Source organism: Phalangium opilio, unplaced genomic scaffold (genome assembly GCF_054372755.1).
Source record: "Phalangium opilio isolate 3A_F unplaced genomic scaffold, DU_Popi_V2 ptg000031l_1, whole genome shotgun sequence".
Lineage (NCBI taxonomy): Eukaryota > Metazoa > Arthropoda > Arachnida > Opiliones > Phalangiidae > Phalangium > Phalangium opilio.
This window is the reverse complement of record NW_028324158.1, coordinates 7,109,052-7,131,413: the sequence shown is the minus strand read 5'-3', so window position 1 is coordinate 7,131,413 and position 22,362 is coordinate 7,109,052. Positions and strand designations below refer to the sequence as shown.

The window sequence follows — 22,362 nt, the reverse complement described above, 5'->3', positions numbered from 1 at the left end:
TCAGTTTCTTACTAAAATTTATTGGGTCATTTGTATAACCAAGAAGCGATATCTAGTTTATTAGGGAGAAGGTATAAATTCGCCACATTTCCAGCTTTATCTCCAGTCCAAACGTAGGTCCGGAGTTAATCCCCGCCTCTAAATTACAACCAGCATCTCATTGGTTCTTGAAAACTCACGTCAGCGCGACGCGAATGACTAAAATTACGTATTTTCCGATTGAGGAGAGGCCTTCTTTTACGCCCCCTTGTATTTTGAAAGGGGGACTGGGACTATGGCGCGCGAATACTTAGGCAGCTTATACCTTCTCCCTTATAAACTAGATATCACTTCTTGGTATAACACACTCCAAAGTCAAAATGTCATACATTTAGAATCAAAATCGCATGGGTTCGCGCTTAAGTTAAGCTTGTAACTTTAAGCATTATAGGTTAAATCGTCATCAACGTTTATGATACTGATTTAAAAGGACACTTTGGGCTATAATTTTTTCTTTTTAAATCGAAAGATCGAACAAAATAATCGAATATATCAATTGGAACCATATTTTTATCTACAATATTAAAGAAGATACAAGCAGTTAAGTTTCCGTAATGGATGACACTACACGTTAGGCTTAACCACGAAGCACTGAGGTGTACCCCTATTGGACGACTAGTACCACCTGACGAATTCATACAATCCAATACGGCTACTCCCCAGAACTTCACGTGTAAGCCTAAACTTAATTGCTCGTATCTTCTTTAATATTGTAAATAGAAACATGGTTCCAATTGATAAATTCGATTATTTTATACGCACTTTCGATTTAAAAAAGAAAAACCCTATCCCGAAGTAACCCTTTAACTAATATTCAACATTATCAATTAATATTGGTTCAGAAATAATCACTATATGTAAATAACATGAATTATATAGCCCTTCCTCTAACATACACCTATATAGTCAACCTCAATGTATTCAAATACAATTTCAAAATTCGATAAATGATTCAAACACGAAATCATTACGAATTCAAACAGTATACGATAGACGCAATACTTTTATAGAGTTAAATATAATACCCCCTAATAAGAATATATAGTCCAATAAGAAAACCGGAACTAACCGCGGCCTTCCGGAAGTAGAACGCAAAAAGATAAATAAGTCCCATTTCAAAACCGATTATAGATTAAATCACATAACCATTAACTTCGCAATGCACAAACCATATAAGTAACAATCAATAATAGTTGAAATTAAAAATTTATCACTTACTCATTTCGTAGAACACAACATCGACAAAGAAAAAGACAATCTGGTGCACCGCCACCCATATCATCCAGTTAAATCCAGGGTCGTATACTCATGATTTACTTCCGGTAAAGCTCTTCCGGTTCGGGAAGGTAAAAAAAAAATACCTACAAAAATAATAATCGATTAGCATTATTCGCTTTTAAAGATAATGGTTGTAGAATAGGTTACTTGGCAAAACAACAAATAAATACACTTAAAGGGGCAATAAAATGAAAAGGTCAACATTGGCTGCATGGAATTAAGGTAAAAAAGTGGGCTAGGCAACCCTCATTATCGGGATGTACAAGGGGGTTGATACATTTCCACCCGTCTCTGCGCACTCTCATGATACAAAAAGACTACAGCGCAGGCGCCAAATAGCGAGATGGAAGGCAAAGTTTTACCCCCACGTCTTTCCCTCTTAGTTACATCAATGAACTGCACAAATCAAATAGAACAAAGTCACCGGTCACCTATTGGTCACCGATGACAGGAAATGTACCATTGTCAACGGACAGAATTTACAACATTTAAGGTAATGGGTTATAAAAAAGCGTACTTCGAAAGGTCAGTGACTTAATTACTTGGTTTCTTCAATTAAAGATAAATTGATACTAATTTAATTACTACCGCCTGCAAGCCAAGTATAAATTATGTCAGCAACGCGTTAAGAGAAGCATCTATAGGCTAGTCGTTGGCGAAGGCTTCCACCCTGTATAGATCAAGGGGACAGTTACTCAACAAATCGTCGTAGATGACTATACCATTGCCTGCATTAAAATGATTACGCGTAATCTTTAGAAGCCGTGCATGCCCTTGACAACGCAACTAAAATGATTAACCGTAATCTGTATTCAATGTACATGTATAATTGACCGTAATCCGTATTCAATGTACATGTATAATTGACCGTAATCCGTATTCAATGTACATGTATAATTGACCGTAATCCGTATTCAATGTACATGTATAATTGACCGTAATCCGTATTCAATGTACATGTATAATTGACCGTAATCCGTATTCAATGTACATGTATAATTGACCGTAATCCGTATTCAATGTACATGTATAATTGACCGTAATCCGTATTCAATGTACATGTATAATTGACCGTAATCCGTATTCAATGTACATGTATAATTGACCGTAATCCGTATTCAATGTACATGTATAATTGACCGTAATCCGTATTCAATGTACATGTATAATTGACCGTAATCCGTATTCAATGTACATGTATAATTGACCGTAATCCGTATTCAATGTACATATATAATTTCAAAAACAAAGCTCTAAAACATGGAGCGATCGAGTAAAACACGACAACTGTTATACAAAGACAATACATTATCCCTTTAAAAGCCAACCACATCTCCTACCGGTCCATAATTCCCCCCCCCTTCCATGATAATTCGGTATCACCTGCGTCTCAGTTATATAGGGTCCGGCGCGGACAGGGAACCGAAGGCACCCAAAAGATAGAGAGAGAGGGAGCGAGCGCGAGAGATCTATAGACAAAAGTTAACGGAACAAAACGCTCACGTGACTTGGCACGAGCCGTCCGTACAACCAATGAGAAACAACCCCAAAAACCGCCCGCCGAAACCCAAAGTCGGTACCGTATATCTTCCCTTTACCAAACCGAGCAGCTTAAAACAAATTTTTCGAGATGAAACCAAATCCAACTTTTAATCCAATAAGACCTAAATGAACTTGGGTCCGGAAGGTGATATTTGTGATACCGTGTAATGGCAACGCGTTTAACTCTTGTATAAAGATTAACATAGTCAAACGCGTTAAGTGTCAACCCTATAATGGAAATCGGACAATCTAACCGTTCGGTTACCCCGATTAAGACTCCCGATTTGGAATTAAATAATACTAAAAAGAATTGGAAAAATTTAAACAATAAAACACCTAGTTCCCGTAGTTCCGCATTTACCCCGGTTCATCCGGCTTCAATGCCAAACATCTTCCCGTCGAATTTGTTCGAATTTCCGCCCGATAACCCGAATAACCCTTTCTTACCGTACATGCCGAAACTTCCGAGTCTCGGAGGACTATCTACGGGTAATAATAATAACATGCATCGCGGGACACCGTCACCCGATGACGTTAAGGGGACAACAACGGGTTCCTCGGAACATTTGTCGCCGCTTTCCTCGACTTCATCCGGGCATCATCCCTTAACGGTGACTAACGGAACGTCGGTGGAAGAGTCTTCGGACTCGTGCCGACCCGGTTCGGCGGCAAAGTCGACTTCAACGGGGGATACCAGTTCGGAAACGACGGCAGCGGCGGTGGCCGCCAGATTGGCTAATGTACCGCCACTCTTCCGGCATTTCCTTCCGCCTTCCGGACTCTTCGGAGCCGATCCGAGTCTACTCTATAGGGGATTTCCGGATTATCCTCTGTCACCGGCAGGGTTACCAGCATTTTGTAAGTTTTGAACTGTTTTTGAATTGTATATTTATGCAATAATCACGGGTGCTTTCTCTAACGTTCAACTGAAAATCCGGACAGAGATACAGGTGTTGAATGACCGTAATTAACTAATTACCTTTGCTATAGTTATAGTTAAAATAATTAAGTTATAGTTAGTACTCCATAATATTCTTATTTACCAGTTAGATATAAACGGAGTAACGCGATAAATTTGCAGAATTTTACACTGGCATTTGCTAAATTATCCTCAATTTAATTACGGTAAATTATACCGACATGGTTAATTAAAAATACCTTTGGAGCTCATGGAAGAGCAAATCATTTCCTTAATTATACGAGAAAATATACAAAATACTAATTTTTCTTTATAAAATCTTAAGTGATGACAAAAGACCTCAGCTCGTGCATGGTATTTAATTACTTACTCTTTAATTCTTTTCTCTTATTAATATAAATTATTCTGCATTTACAAAAAGCGTACAATCATTTCAGTGATTTTTAAGCAATATCTGGGATGCTTTGAATCATTTGGGAAATTGTAGCTAAATCATTATATATTACGGGCAAAACGGTTAATTTCGAATCGGTAAATTATACCATTTTCAATTTCGGTCATTAACACCTCATATACAGGGTGTTTGTGAAAAGTCCATCAATAATGGAAGGGCGTAATTATTGGGCCATTTTGAGTCGAAAATGTTCTATGACATTTTGCCGTCCGAGCCACGTTTTTCGAGTTATGATTAGAATATTTTAGGGATGACCCCTTAATTAAATTAACGCTGTCTTTCAAGTTCTTAATTAAATTCAAGGGGGTCATCCGTAAATTACTCCAATCATAACTTGAAAACAGTGGCCCGGACGGAAAAATGTCATAGAACATTTTCGACTCAAAATGGCCCAATAAATACGCCCTTTCATTATTGATGGACCTTTCACAAACACCCTGTATATGTTCACTCATAGTCAAATATATAGGATTTTCATAAACTTAAAATATGCACAATATCAACTATGATATGCAATATATGATATAAAGGATGGTTATTTGATAAGTCTGCCATGGGGGATGTTCTTTGGGCGAACTTGAGTCGAAAATGTAACTTCTATCTCTATTTTGCCACAATTAAGGGTCACCGTTTTCGAGTTATGATTTGATTGTTTTAGGGATGTCCCCTTAATGAAATTAGAAATCATTATCTAAATCAGTTTCTTAATTAAATTTAGAGGGTCATCCCTAAAATACTCCAAATCTTAACCTGAAAACAGTGACCCTTATGGTAAAATATAATCGAAATCACATTTTCGACTCAAAACCGCACAAAGAACATCCCCCTAAATTTATAATTCCAAACTTATCAGAAACACCCTGTACAATAAATACATACCTTAATCGATCACAAAAATTCGTAAAACGTGCACTTTATAATATAATTATTATGACTGTAAAAACGTGTCTTCACTTTCCTCGTCCACCGCAGAATTTTCAACAGATAATTCCATTTCCCCTCAGACCAATTTAATCCCATCAAAAAAACGTTCCCCAATTTCGGGGATAATCCCAGTTTGATCCTAGAACCACGTGTAAAAACTCCGCTATCCAATCATTATGGGATCAAGTCTTACATATAGAACCATCTCTCTCTCTCTCTCTCTCTATCTCTCTCTCCAAAACAAGAAGTGAAATTCCCATAAATTCAACGCTAAACTGTCTTATCTTTAATCTCTTTTCAATACGAAAGATACTTGAACTTGGCTATTAAATGATGATATAAGAATATGATATAAAAAAGTATTATAAAATCATCCACCATAGGATGTCGATTTAAAATCTACCCTAAAATATCCCGCATATGAAAAATGAAGGACGTGGAAAGGGTCACCATGATCCAGACTGGTGATCGAACATTTTGGGATTAGTGTGCGAGGAAATTGGAGATAAGTGAAAGTATAGTATACATGATGTATATAATGCTCTTGTTGGACTTGATTCATTTTAAAGGGAGCGTGAAGGATTCGAAAAAGTTGATTCTATCCGCTTTAAAACTGCCATGCTCAACCAATAGCATTTGACTTGATTTTTAATAATTTTTAAGTCGCTGATTAGTCCTGAAATTTGACGATTTTGCTGCGTTTTTTTATACTAATTTCCCGCAAAATAAAAGGGGCTGTCTAATTGGCCGAAGTATATCAGCCAACCATAGAACGAAACGCGAAAAGTGAAACAACCTTGAAGCAGAGAGGGATGGAGTAGAAACCTCCATACCTATAACGTTGTAGGAAGAAGTGATATCTAGTTTATTAGGGAGAAAGTATAAATTTGCCTCATTTCCAGCTTTATCTGCAGTCCAAACGTAGGTCCGGGGTTAGTCCTCGCCTCTAAATTACAACCAACATCTCATTGGTTCTTGAAAACTCAGTCAGCGCGACGCGAATGACGAAAATTGGGTATTTTCCGACTGAGGAGAGGCGAAATAGCCTGGCCTCCTTTTACGTCCCCCCTTGTGTTTTGAAAGGGGGACTGGGACTTAGGCATCTTATACCTTCTCCCTAGAAAACTACATATCACTTCTTGGTTGTAGTCTGTACCTCATCAACGAAGCAATCCCAGAATGCTCAGCGTTTCGGTAGGGTCGTACGGTACGAAAATTTAAAGGATGGCCCCTGTGTCTTAAAAAAGAAGGTACTAGTTCTAATACAAATACAATGGCAGTTCTCGGTAGCACTTAACAATCGCCTACTGAAGGGTAGGGACGTGCACAAGGTACACTGGGAGACTTTCATTGCATGCCGCAGGTAGCCCATCATCATTTCCACTCCATCTTACCTCTTTTCTCCCTGGAAAAACATTTGTTTCCAAATCAAACGCATTATTATGCGCTTAGCCCTGGCAAAGTAACAGGATATTGAGTTTTCTAACGTAGACACAATCAACTCGATTCAATCCTTCACTGTCCCTTTAAAAGGGATGCCAGGACGTTTTATGTCGACTTATCGATAAGGTGGTTGGAGAAATAGTGAGTCTTAATAGTATACTAGTTAATGGTCAATTTAAATTCAATTGGGCTTATATAAATCTTGGTGTCATTTCGCTATGGACAGAGAGACGAGACAAAGGTATAAATTGTTATAAAATTGTGATAGATGGAAGTGAAAATAAGTTGTATTGTTATCATTATTTGTGGTTAACATATATAAGGGAAAAATATGTAGGTTCGGAATCAATGTTTTACTCTTATCTCCACGAGGAAAAATGTTTTTGAGATTGATGCTGATAGAAAGCAATCTGCCATGCACCACGGAGCAATATTTAAGGAGTATTAATAGATTAATAACGGATATATGGGGCAAAATAATTCCTATTAGCTTTATGCATTCCTGGTCCTACATACATGCCATGGGGTTCAAAACTTCAGAAGATACAGTGATCAGTATAAGTGCGTGAGTAAACTTCGCAAATAATTAAATTATAAAAGACAGCTCAGTTAAGAATGATTCAATAATCTGTGAATTGATCCTGGGCATATTCATAGTATCATAAGTTTATAAGATATGTTGCATAAGTATAACACTACTTATACTTCGTAATGCTAGAGACTTACAGCTCGAGCTACTTCGAGAACGAATGAAGCGAGAATTGAAGTCCTACACTCGGTGGTTAATTTTGCAGGACTTCCATCTTCCTATTTAGTCTGTTGTACTAAGCCTTTGACAGCGCCTCACCAGGCGTCGTCGCTTTACCTCGAATCTATGACCAATACGTCACTTCATGACAAGCTCCAGTTTGTAACCAGAGATTAACAAACTTATGGAAGATATCTTATGAACGTATGCATGAAAATATCTTTGGGAGTTAATCGTTGGGGTTAATCCAGCTCGTATAACGGGAGTTACACTGATGAGAGTAAATCCCTGGGCTTTTATATATGACGTGGTGGTCGCGCGAGAGAAGTTGGTGCATGGGCGTATGATGTTGATGACGCCTGAGAGACATGCATGCATGCAAAGACAAAGGCATAAGATTGAGAGCAATTTCTAGGGATTGCCCAGAGTCTATGGCAATCCCTTAGGCGTGGCTCGATCGCTTCTCTATTTTGATCCCCCGGGACTAGCTGATCTCCAATATTTTCTGCATGATTGTACCTCCTCAATAAAGGATTCAACGCTGTTACCTAAGTCTAACGTCTTATTCCATATAGAATCTACATGTATATACCTCCCCATTTCAAAAACAATGACACGTTGATGGATAACGCAGTATATCTAACGAATTGTACGAGATAAACTATTTACATTTTGACCTGGACTGGTTTATCCGTAGCAAATACTTTCTTTTTATTGACATAAATGGGAATACACATGCAGTTAAAGACCGACTTCCAGTGAAAATGGTTCCAGCAAACTGTAAACCGAGCATCGAGACTATAACCCAGGGGCCAGGGTTCGGTCGAAATTTTTTTATTGAAAATCCCTGAGTTTTCCAGTTTACCCCTAATCGAATTTTCCCAATATCCCCGACCATTTTAAGCACGTGTTTATCAGAGTCCACTTCATAATTACACTTGGGCCTTTATTTAGCATTGCTCGAAGCAATCATGGTTTGATATACCAAACGGACTCCCTGAAGTTTTTAAGAAAAAACATTTAATCCGTGAATTATTCCACCATTTTTAAAATCCCTGACTTATCCAGATTCTTTATGAACGCTGTAACCATGGGGCGGGCGACCATGCCGATTTTCGAATCCAATCTGATGCAAAAGTTGTTATAACTCTAGCTAACTGAAAGCCGTGCAATGTGGTTCTTGGACTTAAGTGTTTTAGGGATGACCCCTTAATTAAATCAGAAAAAATTGTCTTTCAGTTTCCTAATAAAATATAAGGGGTCATCCGTAAAATACTCTGGATGCAATCATAACTCGAAAACAGTGTCCCTTGTGGCAAAATGGAGATAGAAGTTACATTTTCGAATCAAAATCGATTTCCCAAAGAACATTCCAATTAATTTATACCCTACTCATCATGTACAAACTGTATACTTCTTCCGATATCTATTGATAAACAACGCTAACTAACCCCAACAGTTCGTGAATTGCATAGATTAATTACAGATTAGAAAATATTACTCCCGTTATATGTCCAACCAATCACATAACAATACATTCTATTTACATAATACATCAACAAAACTTGTGTTTGCGCTTAAACGCATAACGTAAACCTATAATTTAACATAGAACCGTACTCAAAATTCGTCTGTTTAAAAACATACATTTATTAGTATTACCAAAAGTAGATTATCCTAAAGTTAAAAAATTTAAGTGTTCTTTAGCATCTTGAAATGTATAAACATAAAAAATATTTTAGAGCTATGATAACTTCGGGTATTAATCTACTTCCGGTTAAAACGGCAAATCTAATAATTGCAAAATTACGCGGTGATAATGTAATAATGGACAACCCCGTAGAGGGTTCCCAACAGTTCGGAGTAGCTATAGGCCCTATAGGGTCGTGCCCGCAAAAACCACGCTGTAATTAGCCCCCTGAGTGAGTAAATAATCGGAGGATGAATGTACCCCAAAACTACTCCAGTGCATCCCTGGAGTATAAAAACGCGTACCGCGTTTGCTTCAAATCAGCGCTTCTCACTAGAAATGAGTATAATTTAATTTACACTCGGATTGCAATGAAGCCAAAAGTGTAGCGTAAGACGGTTGTAAAGCGGTATTCGGGGCAAACTACGGGTGGAATAGATTTAGTAAAAAAGGTGCTACCATCATCTCATGGGGTCAATTTCCAGGGCACCCACACCCGCTATGATCTCTCCCTCTTTTCAGGTAAATTTGGCCAGCTGCAAAGCGGGAACAGAAAGAACATGCATGGTCCCCCAAAGGGATGCCCACTGTATTAGTATTAGGAAACACCTACGGTTATTTTTTCTTCGTCGATACAGATACGTGTATTTCCGGTTTTTATAAAATCATCTAGTATAGGTTTGGATTGATTGAACATGCATAAAACGTATTGGATTCTTTGAGTTCTTTTGTTTTTGAAGCATAAATTCCAATTGTTAATTCCCTCTAACCATCTTAAGGGGCAGGTAATTGTCGACATTGTTAGACATGCTAATATGTCTTCCCATTATGCTTACACGATTTTATTGCATAAAAAGATTAGGTTAGGCTAAGTTAAAATTGATTAAAGATGCTTAATTTTAACTTGAGTTGACCGAAACTTAAATTTCAGATGAAGATAGTACGGTACTTTTCAGGGTGTTTCTGATAAATTAAGGAGGATGTTCCTTGGGAAATCAATTTTGAGTCGAAATTGTAACTTCTATCTCCATTTTTGAATGCCCTAAGGGACACTGTATTTCGAGTTATGATTGGAGTGTTTTAGGGATGACCCCTTAATTAAATTAGAAATAATTATCTTTCAGTTTTTTAATTAATACTCCATTACTAACTTGAACAGTGGCCCGAAAGGCAAAATGTCACAGAACATTTTCGACTCAAAATCACCCAAATAACATTCCCCCTTAATTTATGCCAGACTTATCAGAAACACCCTGTATAATTCTAAAACGTTTTTAGAAAAACAAAACAAAAATTTACCATTTAAATTGAATTTAATGTCGTTAATATACCTTTCATTTATCGTTAAAAAATCAGGTTCAAATTTTGAAATACGGTTTCTGATTTTGCAGCTTAAAAGTAAAGATATTTTTACACCCACCAAAGAAATATATTTTAAACTAATTAAAGTATATCCACTAGAGAGCTAGCAAATAATTCAATTTAGAAAAGCGTGTTAAACAAAAATTACCATCAAATAAAAACGTTAAACTAACAGATGAAAATTTGATAAAACTTTAAACACCCATGGTTCTATTACGCAAAACCTTTCAAAATCCAATAATTTAAAAACTAAATGAAAGAAAGAAAAAGAATGTAAAGCTTTGTTTGATTTCCATTATAAAACGTCTCTAAAATATACGTTTCAAAATTTCAACCATCTGTCTATAAAAGGTATAACTAAGTTTCAAAAGCGCAGTTTTTCAACGAGTTTTTCAATATGCCTGGGCCTCTTAACTACGGAGGTTGCTTTTCAAATTTGACCCATTATTTATATAACTTGCCAATAATATATAATCAAGGTACGTAGCCTATAGTGCATCATTTAAAGGACCTCCATACGAATATTCAATGGCCCATTTTATGAAATTGGGCTACAATCAACGTCAGTGTTGGTTTTTCGAGAACCAACTGTTCATACCGGCATATTATTTATATTAAATTAAATATTAGAGAAATTATTTTCAATGCGATATTTAGAACCAGATATTTCTTAGCTATATAAAAGAGAAACTATAAGAGAGTTTCTATCGCACATGGTTAAAGCTTCCGACATTAGCGTGGCAAAAAAATGCTTACAACATATACGTAGTGTGCAGACAAGTGTTGCCAGTCATTTGCGAGTACAATTCAACTTTTATCAAGAACACTCTGAAAAGCTTGTAGTTCAGATCGTTTCAAATTATTCCGTCCAAACCGGATATGATCTAATAACAAATTACTGGCAACCCTGAAACGGCATAGTGCATACTATCAGAAGCGGATAAGAGGAAGGAGGTTTAATTATAGGCTTCTGATACTATTAATGTCCACTTGCGCATGGCAAAATGAGCTCACAATCAAGTGTGTGCAGGGCGTGCCACGCAAAATGTGCTCACAAACAGCACAATGCAGGGCAAAGAGGTTATGGCATCAGCATAGCAAAAAGTGGTGACAATCAGTCTGGTATTGCAAAAAAAGTGGTGACAATCAGAACTGGGTATAAAGCAAAGGTTGGTGACCGTGACAATCAGAAATGGGTGTAAAGCAAAAAGTGGTGACAACGCAGCTTCATGCATGATGAAACGTTACTGACAACCACCATGACAAAAATTTCTCAAAATCAGCATTTTACATGTACATTTTTAAAAGTGCTAAAAATCAGCAATACAATACGCGTATCAAAAAGAACTATAACAGTCATCGAAAAAAACACTAGAAAATATCACTCTCTTCTACACTATACAACCCAACTTGATGGACGCATAGATACACGGTACACATCACCTCGCCACTCTCAATTTAAAATTTGCATTTTAAATGAGTCCCCCCATTTAAGTAGGCGCATTAAAACAAATGTTATTGCACCCTAGTCCCAAATTGGATCTCTAATCAAGGCGCAATTATGATAAAAACTATTTAAGAATAAACGATCTATCGGAGGAGCACAAAAGAAGATTGGGAACAAAGAATGGCCCACCGTCATAGAATTGATTATAGCACACGACGAAGCGGGCACTGGCGCCCAACAGATGTTATTAAAGAGAGAGAATCATCTTTTGAAATGCCACAAGGAGGTTGGGGGGGGGGATAAAAACAGACAGATCATCGATGATGGGTAACCGCTAGAGCTTGAAGGAGAGGCTAATTTGTTCTTGGCATGACAATAAAAAGGAGATACCACGCATTGTACAACATAGACAGATAGAACCAGGGTCCTTTTAATAAGGAGGTCATAACGCGCTTTTAATTTAAATGAAAAATATAATACTCGCAAAGTGTAGGAGGGATGTAACCAAACTGGTGTTGTTTAGCTGCCTGCTATATCTACGATCACAAAGAACCAAAAATATTCTAACGCCCAGAGTGCCTCAGAAGCCGAACTCTTACGAAGATAACGTAAGATGGGATAAGTACAGCTAGCGGTGACTGGCTGACCAAAGGACAGGAAGCCCAGTCAAAAATTTAAATTACTTACAGGAAAAATAGTAATTGTATCCAGAATTATGTAATTTTATAGAAGAAAAACCTGTGTTTTTATAGGAATATATAGGAATAAAAATGCTCGCACATAATACTATTTTGGTTTAAGCTGTGTAGAAAAATCTCCAAAAAATAACAAATTGGATTTTACTTTGAAAAAAGGGCCATAATTAAAATATAATTTATAAAGAGTAATGAGCGAGCTCCGCATTTTCTGTGTCTAGTCAAATGTAATCTCGATAAAAAGAGCTAAATTTTGATAAATTTGATGCTAAACTACATGAATACTTCGACTAAGTCCAAAATATAGGATATTATAGGACCTTTCATGAAATTATAGGATAATATGGAACAATTTCAAAAAGATAGGATTTTATAGTAATTATAGAACCACTGGGCTCTGTCCCAGTGAAGGGAAAGCAAATTTCTCCTACCCCTAGTGCCGAGTGTGTTTCCCAGGAAACGAGACTAAAAGAGACAGGGTGACTAGCAGGGCTATGGGACCATCTAGATAAAGGGACCATGGTAGAACTTTCGCCTCGAGGCTAACAGCTTTTTAAAAGATTGTAATAGGTCGGAAAAACTAATGATAGACCTTGTAAAAAGATTAATCTGGACACGCGCTTTGACTATAGATATATATATATATATATATATATATGAACAGATAGATTGTTAGGAACTACAAACTAACACATTGTGAGAGGCATTCCTAGTTTCCTATAATACAGCGCGCGGTTAAAGGTTGGACATGAACGGAAGCGCAAGATGGGAGGTGTAAATCATGAAGACACGATTATATTCCGTATAATTGAATGGTTAAAATTTAATTAGCATTCATGGCCTTTAATAAAACTTTAAAATGGAGTTAATAGATGAAATACTAATTTAAATTAAATTATAGCTTATTAAAAAATAATTAGCATTTAATTAGTCTTAAAAACGAGGACTACTGCGCCATCCACCATTGGTTTAGTGGCGTCTGCTAGCCTGAGCCCCTTGTCCTTACGCTAGCTTGAATTCTCACAAGCTGAGAGAGGTAAAGAGTAAGTGGTTCGGGTTAGCAGACGCCACTAAACCGATGGCGGATGGCCCAGTAGTCCTCGATAGTTTTTAAGACTTATTAAATGCTAGGCTTTATTTTGTAATAAGAGATCATTTTATTTTTCTTTTAATATTTTTCCTTTTATATTATTTCTAATTGAATTTTCTAGCGTATCTTTTTCAAGGGGGGGGGGTGGAGAAATATCGTCCGAGGGGCTAATCACTCTCAGAGTTTCTGTACACCGATTACTGATTATAAGTAATCATTTAAGTTAGTACTGTCAACTTAAACAGGAAACTTAAAGATTAGGCGTAATCTCTTTAGTACAGTCGTGTACACCGATTAAGTTAAGTGAGTGACCCCTCGGTATAGTCCGTTTGATTTAATACAGGGTGGACCCAAAGACGCAAATTAAGATATGGCTTGAAATAAGAATTGATATTAAATTTAATTGTATAATTAAACAATTATTTTTCTCTTGTTACCAACAGTTCACCGTCGAAGACGAAAGGATGGGCGACAGAGGCGTCAAAGAACAACATTCACCAGCGAACAAACACTAAGACTAGAAATGGAATATCACAGAAACGAATACATCAGCCGACCACGGAGGTTTGAGCTAGCCGAATCTTTAGACCTGACAGAAACGCAAATCAAGATTTGGTTCCAAAATAGAAGAGCCAAGGACAAAAGGATAGAGAAGGCCCAGTTGGACCAACAATATAGGTCAGATAATTTCGCCTAATTCTTATATCGATAAATTAGGTCAGGGATAGATTTAACTTTAGAAGTAGGAATGGAGAACAGAGTAATCTGGGCGCGCGTCAAAGTCCCGGACCCCCTTCCACGGGACGGAGGGGGTATGAACAAGAGGCGGGTTATAGCGACAGAGGTAAAAAGGAACGGCGTATTTTTCGCCGTCCCCGTCAGCAACGTCATCAAAACGTAGTTTAAGTGAGCCAATAAGATAATTTAAACTTTTCGTTACGTGTTGGAGGGAGGGGCTCTTTACTGGGCTATGAGTCGGACTGAAGTAAATACTAACCGTTCTCCATTCCTACTTCTAAAATTAAATCTATCCCTGCTTGTATCTTCTTTAATATTGTAGATATATAATTGATATATTCATTATTTTATACACTTTTTCGATTAAAAAAGTAAAAATTCAAGCCTGGTATACCTCTTTAAATAAAATTATGAAAAAATTCTCGTTTGAGATGAACAAAAACTCAGAGATTTTAAAATTACATAAATATCCTATAACTTTTTACCCAAAACCTATCAGTAACTAAACACCTGTCTTAACAAATGGCTAAAAAAACCGTCATAAAACATCGTTAATTACCATACGTCATAAAGATAAAAAAATTCCTTATCAATGAGATCCATTAGTATAGTTAACACTAAATGGCTTGTAGCCCAAAAAAATTCCAAAATATGGAAGGGTTAATACATGCAAAAAATAGCTTAATTTTGACAAGAAAACTGATAGATTCGGGGCATCACGCCATCTTATATCATCTCTTGCCCATAATGAAGAACAATTGATAATCACCTTCTGCGTTAAACGGATACTTAAACAGCAGGGTTGCCACGAAATTTTCAATTCCAAATCCCTGACCGACCTTTTTCTTAGATTTAGGCCCAATTGTCATCTATATCTATATAAATCAAAGTCCTGACTGAGTGATAATCAACGGCCAGGCCAAACCGCTTGCCCAAGAAGGCTGAAAATTTGCAGGAACGTTACTCATAAGTAGTAGGCGCGTACTAAGAAAGATTTTTCCAATCCGCCGCCATCTTAATAAATGGCGCATAGAAATGTAAAAAATCTCTATGCAACAAAGTCGGAGCGTTTCAACCGATTTCGCAAATATTTAGTAAACTGGTTTCCTTTAACCTATAGATGGGCTGAATGGTCTTTCGGGTTCGATTTGTTGCCATCTTTTTAAATGGCGGCCAGAAATTTAAAAACCCTTCTTTATGGAATAATGTCCGCGTGAAAAGTAATAAAAAATGTCCCGACGGGCTGACGGGCAACGCCGAGTGCCTTCGCTCCTAGGGTGCTACAAAAATATCAGTCATCAGTAAAATCTACCCATTCTTTTTATCATTTTGATGAAATTTCTTATTACACGCGAGCGACGCCGCGGGTAACAGCTAGTTTTAAATAGAAGTTAACCAACAAAACCAACACATTTTTGCAAAGAAATGTTGTGGTTTTTACGACAAATTTTACCAATTTCCCCATTATTAAACACCCGTTAGCAGCATTTAAGTATCCCTTTGAAATAATATAATAAAAAACGTCTTATAAATTATCTTTCATAGAAAAGATATTAACAATAGTTTGGTTGCTGCAGGGTGGATGGGGTACGTAGTTTGTCTTAATTTAGTTCCTTTACCCCCTATTAAAGAAATCTCTAAAAAGATCCTAAAAGGATACCGTTTTTTCTCTAGAGAATCGATTATTAACGTTTTTATCCCCATTTAATGTAATCATACACGAGAAAAAGGCGTAAATTAGGGTTTAGGAGAAAGAAGACGTTATAGTTATAGACCATTCTTACGGAAGACTTCAGTTACATCGTGCTAGTCGATCGTAACGCGTATATTAAAGCAGGGTACAAGCCATGTCTCTAACCTATAACACCAAAGTGGCCCATCGAAAGCGATAGACTACTTTAGCCGAACATTATAGTTCAATAGCTCTAAAGGACTCCTAATACGCTATTAAGGTAGGCACGTAAGACGACCCTCGATTTAATATCAAATAGTCCCTTACATAAGAAACGGAGTATGATAATACCAACAATGCATAGAGGTAATAGGAATCATTGCGCCCCGTATCTCCACGTTAATTTCTAAGCGGGTTTTGTGGGCCGGGCTTGAGGACTCAGTATCCGTCATGCCTCATAAATATGACGTCTTTTTAACTGTTGTTTCATTGGTTGCTATTAACGCGAGATCAGGCGCGCGGAAGGTTCAGGAAAGATACAAATTTTAGCCCCGTAAGATGGAGCTGTAATGATGATAGGCGACCTGTGGCAACTGAAATCTCCCAGTGTACCTTGCACATTCACGCCCATTACCTTCAGTAGGCCATTGTTAAGTGCTGCCACGTAGCGCCATTGTATTTGTATGAGAACTAGTTCCTTATTTAAGACACATGGGGGCATCCTTGACGTTTCCGTACCCTACAACCCTTCCGAAAAGCAAAGCATGCTGGGAGTACTTCGTGTATGCCGTATAAATGGGGGTACATTCTGCAACGTTACAGGCACCTTACCCCTCTCCTGCATAATGATTAGTCTAGCTCCTCCCACAAAATCCACCTACCTAGAAACGTTGAGAAAACGGCTACGCAACGATTCCAATTATCTGTATGTATTCCTGATAATATACTTATCCTTTTGCACAAATACTACACGTACAAAGCTAGAACGCGTTGTACCTTCTACATTAGATTGAAAAGGCCTATGTGAATCAGCGTGAATGAAGATGTTTTATCCGCTCTCTCGCTCTCTCTCACTAATAACTCATCGAGAATGTCTATAACTATTAGCGGAGCACAATGAGGGAGGGGGGGAGTATGCAGGTGATATTTCTTCAATGGGAGATCGCGTGAGTCTAGATAGTACCCTTATAATTAGAGCCAAGGCTTAAGATCCCTAAAACACGATTTGAAAAGAGTACTACTAAAGTCCGCCGCGGAGAGCGAGCGAATGTTCTTTTCGAGCAAAAATTGAACGGGGGGAACTTTTTTTGCTGAAATTTCTACTAATAAAGACTTTTGAGATGGGGTCAGGGGTATTATAAACTCTTAATTAGCGAAGCTCGCGAGAACAAATTATCGTGCAAGCTTGGGGTGGAGTAACATACTACTTCCCCCCCCCCTCTTTCACCCCTGTAGAAGTACACGCGTCTTTTTATAATACAAGTTTTTTAAACTTATAATTTGATGAGTGTTAATATATAGCGTGTTCGGGAAAAATTTTGTAACTTTTTAACTAACAACTAAAAATTGAGTCGACGAATTTTTAAAATTTTTAGGATTATGTGCATGGTAATTACATTTTTTTTCTTTAGAATGAAAAGTTTCAAGATATTAAAAAGCGGCTAACTATTGTTCATTTTTGCTTCATTTAATTACATAATTTCCTGATAAAGGTTTTGCATAAATTTCTAGGGTCAAACCAGAAGGGGATAATAATAGAAGAAGGATGACACTCTGTATCCTCTTAATACTTTAGTTACGTAATTCATGATTCTTCCCAGGCTCATGCACCTTTTTGTTTGCTCTCCTGCTCATTAAACTTCAGATGGGTAACCATAACACCATCGGGTGAATTCTATAACTGTTTGGTACTAAATCCTCAGGCATCAATTAACCCACAAACCTTGATTGTCTTGACGTGGGACAAAAACGCACAAGCGCATGCATGTGCCTTGGCAAATAGTTAACCAGCGCTAATAGAGTAATGATGAGGGAACTATTTATCTCGTATGTGATTCCAGGTTTTTCCCATATATGGAGTAATAACAACGGGAGTGGTTTTCTTATAGTTGAAGCAACCCTTTCAGTGCAAACCTACTCAAACCTCACAAATTTCCATGAATTTTACTTTAAAATTCTAACTTTCCCCGAGTTTTCCAGGGAAATCTATTTGTCAACAATTTATTTCCCTGAATTTTTTTAGGGAAATCTATTTGTCAAAAATTTAATTTGGTTAACTATTTGCCTTGGCAAATAGTTAACCAGCGCTAATAGAGTAATGATGAGGGAACTATTTATCTCGTATGTAATTCGGTTTAGTAATCTTGCTATAATAAATGTTTTGATGATGTTGGTAAGAATCATGTTACAATTACCCCGGCCGCTTTGTGCTTGCACACTTCTCACGAATAGAAGTATTATATACTTCTAGTCAAACTTGGCATGGAAAGTGCCAAAGAACATGGGGTCTACAACATTCAGTTACGAAGATATGCGTTCCCAAACATTGTCTGGCCCCTAAAACAATGAAATAGCTTCACAGAATCACATGCGTAGTAATTAGCTTTACTTTAACAGCGTACGGACACTTCTAATCCTTTAATAGTACACTTCTGCAAGTTAAATGTTCAATAACACTCTTAGTTGAAAGAATATGTGTTACTCCACATATTTTTACAATATGGTTAACTAAAACCATGGGAAAATAATATGCAACGTACCCTTCAAAATCTTTAAAATTTGGAGAAGATCCAAGAATTTAAAACAAAAATATCCGAAATAATTAACAGCTAATAAAATATGCAAAAGCAGCCGCGGGTAACCTAATTACACTTTACAAAATTAATCGTAATTAAGCCGTACACCCATTTTAATATAAACTTAATACAATATCAATATAAATATACTATAATAACGCAACCCCAATATCTTTAAAATCAGTTTGGGGGGTCCAGCACCAGGCTACTTATATCTAAAAATATAAAACGGCTCTATATTAATTTAATCATTAATTAAATCGCCAAGGCTTAAGGCTTAACAAAATAAAAGGAACCATAAAGGTGATAGAAGGTTAGGGGGAAGGGGTTAAAATTGATGAAACGGGACCATTAAATTGGATCTATAATGACCAGAGCCCCAGTATGGTCTCACGGAAAAGAATTACTCTAAAAGGCAGGTGATGCGGTGCGGTCCGCTTAAGGATTAGGCCCGGGCGCTAAACTAATGCTGGTAATTAAGAGAGAGAACTATATGGATCTATGGGGACCTCTCTCTATGCATTTGAAATTTTTCTTCGCTTCTCAGATTACAGCGTCGGCGAACGGGGTGACAGAAACCTTTGAATAATTTACGTAAGCTAGTCTAAAAGTATTTTTGAGCTCTACCCCTCAAAGCCTATAGGTCCAAACTGCGAATTGTTAAGATGATAATTTAGGGTTATGATATACTAAATGAAATGGTTGAAGGAGTATTGTTTTCTAAAAATGTATTGTATCGTTGTCTAAAATCAATTTCTGTTAAATTAAGGGGGATGTTCTATTGTTCTTTGGGAAATCGATTTTGAGTTGAAAATGTAACTTCCATCTCCATTTTGCCACAAGGGACACTGGTTACGAGTTAAGATTTGAGTGTTTTAGGGATGACCCCTTAAATTTAATTAAGAAACTAAAAGACAATGATTTCTAATTTAATTAAGGGGTCATCCCTAAAACACTCTTAAAATCATAACTCGAAAACAGTGTCCCTTAGGGCAATCAAAATGGAGATAGAAGTTACATTTTCGACTCAAAATCGTGCACCCAAAGAACATCCCCCTTAATTCCTGGCACCCTGCCTCTACTTGTGTCTTTTGGCATGGGAGAAATTATAAAGTTTTGAGTCATGCCCCTGGAAGTTTGTTTCTCTGTATGTAAGATTCGTATTGTTCATACAACCTTTGGAAACCCGATTTCCCTGATTTTTCCAGGGTTTTTTTCCATATATGGAGTAATAACAACGGGAGTGGTTTTCTAATAGTTGAAGCAACCCTTTCAGTGCAAACCTACTCAAACCTCACAAATTTCCATGAATTTTACTTTAAAATTCTAACTTTCCCCGAGTTTTCCAGGGAAATCTATTTGTCAACAATTTATTTCCCTGAATTTTTTTAGGGAAATCTATTTGTCAAAAATTTAATTCCCCGAGTTTTCCAGGATTTTCCTGTTTTCCAGGTTTGTATAAATCCTGAATATCCGCTGGAAATCCTCGGGTCAAATGCAGAGCACTGCAATACGCGCAGCCATCTCATCTATAAACTAATTCCTAAAAATCACATAGTTGCGACACGACAAATTTAACGAAATGGAATAATTTGTATCTCTGTGTCTGTAAGGGATTAAATAAGGCTTCGGGGCCCGAGTGGTTTGCGTGATCATTTCGATTTGATACTTGCGCTTTCTGGTGCGCGCGGTGCGATTGCGAGAAACTCTTGACTACGGGAAAGTTTGTTTTAATGCGCGGTCATAAATAAAAGGGTTTAAAGGTGTGTTTTCACCTAATAGTCTTGTCCTTTTCTCACATGTAATTGAAATTTGCTCGCTATCTTTCCTATATTTCTGCTGGGATGGTCGAGAGGATATAAAACACAGAAAAGGGTAAATGGTATAATATGTAGCATAACCTATAATTTTCTATCGCAATTTGGGGTTTCTATTGCGAATATAAAAGTGTATCTAGAAATAATATAAATTGAAATGGGGTAAGAAAGAAAGGGGTGGTGTTTAAGTATAAAGGTTGCAATTAAATAAAAATCTATGGCTAAGATTTTAAAGTCATATATACTTAAAAATTAGGTAAAACGATGCTTTAATTAGGGGATGTTCATTAAGCAGAGACCCCAGCCAAAAACAAAAAATTCCTAATAGGAGTTTTTTCCTTCGGAATTATGGGATTTTATAGGAGAAAAATGTGTTTTATAGGAAAATATAGGAATAAAAGTGTTCATATATAATACTATTATGGCTTAAACTGTGTAGAATGATGTAAAAAAAATTACAAGTTGGATTTTACTTTGAAAAAAGAGCCTAAATTAAAATATAATTTATAAAGAGTAATGAGCAAGCTCCGCAATTTCTGTGTCTAGTCAAATGTAATCTCGATAAAAGAGCTTAAGTTTGATAAATTTGATGCTAAACTATAAGAAAACGTCCTTGTAAGTCTGAAATATAGGATATTATAGGACCTTTCATGAAATTATAGGATAATCTAGGACAGGTTCAAAAATATAGGATAATATAGGACAGGTTCAAAAATATAGGGTTTTATAGGACCTTTCATCAAATTATAGGATAATATAGGACCTTTCATCAAATTGTAGGATAATATAGGACCTTTCATCAAATTATAGGATAATATAGGACCTTTAATCAAATTATAGGATAATATAGGACAGGTTCAAAAATATAGGGTTTTATAGGACCTTTCATCAAATTATAGGATAATATAGGACCTTTCATCAAATTGTAGGATAATATAGGACCTTTCATCAAATTATAGGATAATATAGGACCTTTAATCAAATTATAGGATAATATAGGACACGTTCAAAAATATAGGGTTTTATAGGACCTTTCATCAAATTATAGGATAATATAGGACAGGTTCAAAAATATAGGATATTATGGAAATAATAGGACCATTGGGCTCCCTTCCTATACTTAAGAAAACCATTGCGATGCCTACAGTGTATTTTATAGTGTTTCTACATTAATTTTGATTGCAAAAACATTTTATTCATATTCATAACCGTTGCCTAACCTGGAATTTTCACCGTTTTATATTTCAGATGCATCGCGTTCGCTAATGGACTGGGAAGTTTATACTCGGCGGCAGCGGCTGCCGGGGCCCCATTACATCATACGGCTTCCTCAGCGTGTCCACCCTTTTGCGGGGCGTGCTACTACAAAGCCGGATCCACCCCTTCCGGAGGGGCCGGACCCCCTGGTCTATTGTCAATGTCCACCCCGTCGCCTACGCCACGATATTAAGGTTCAAAACCCACTGTACCAAATACGTCACGCCCATTCACACTATCGCTCCAAAAACGACAACTCATAACATTTATAAAAACAACGTCACATCCTGCCTACTTATATCAAGTCTATTTTCTATCCACACTCAAATACCTCACACCATAAGATCATTTTTGTAATATTTCATAAGTATGACACTTTTTACTGGAAGAGCTTTGTAAAGGGATAGTTCAAGGTTAGAAGACGGAAACCTGACCCTCAGGGTCTAACCTAA

The 22,362-nt window shown here is 36.9% G+C and overlaps 1 protein-coding gene and 1 long non-coding RNA gene across 2 annotated transcripts in view; one reads left to right on the top strand and one right to left on the bottom strand.

The window, feature by feature from the left end:
• LOC149690343 (uncharacterized) overlaps positions 1-22,362 on the bottom strand; it is a 94,939-nt gene that overhangs the window by 68,711 nt on the left and 3,866 nt on the right. Inside the window, exon 2 of the long non-coding RNA XR_016383698.1 lies at positions 1,258-1,400. This is a non-coding gene — a long non-coding RNA (uncharacterized LOC149690343). The remainder of the gene's footprint in view (positions 1-1,257; positions 1,401-22,362) is intronic.
• On the top strand, positions 13,961-22,237 carry LOC149690345 (homeobox protein rough-like). The gene is made up of 2 exons (XM_089870803.1): positions 13,961-14,309; positions 21,902-22,237. Exons 1-2 carry the CDS (start codon positions 14,155-14,157, stop codon positions 22,101-22,103), a joined length of 357 nt encoding a protein of 118 aa, XP_089726929.1. The 5' UTR covers positions 13,961-14,154; the 3' UTR covers positions 22,104-22,237.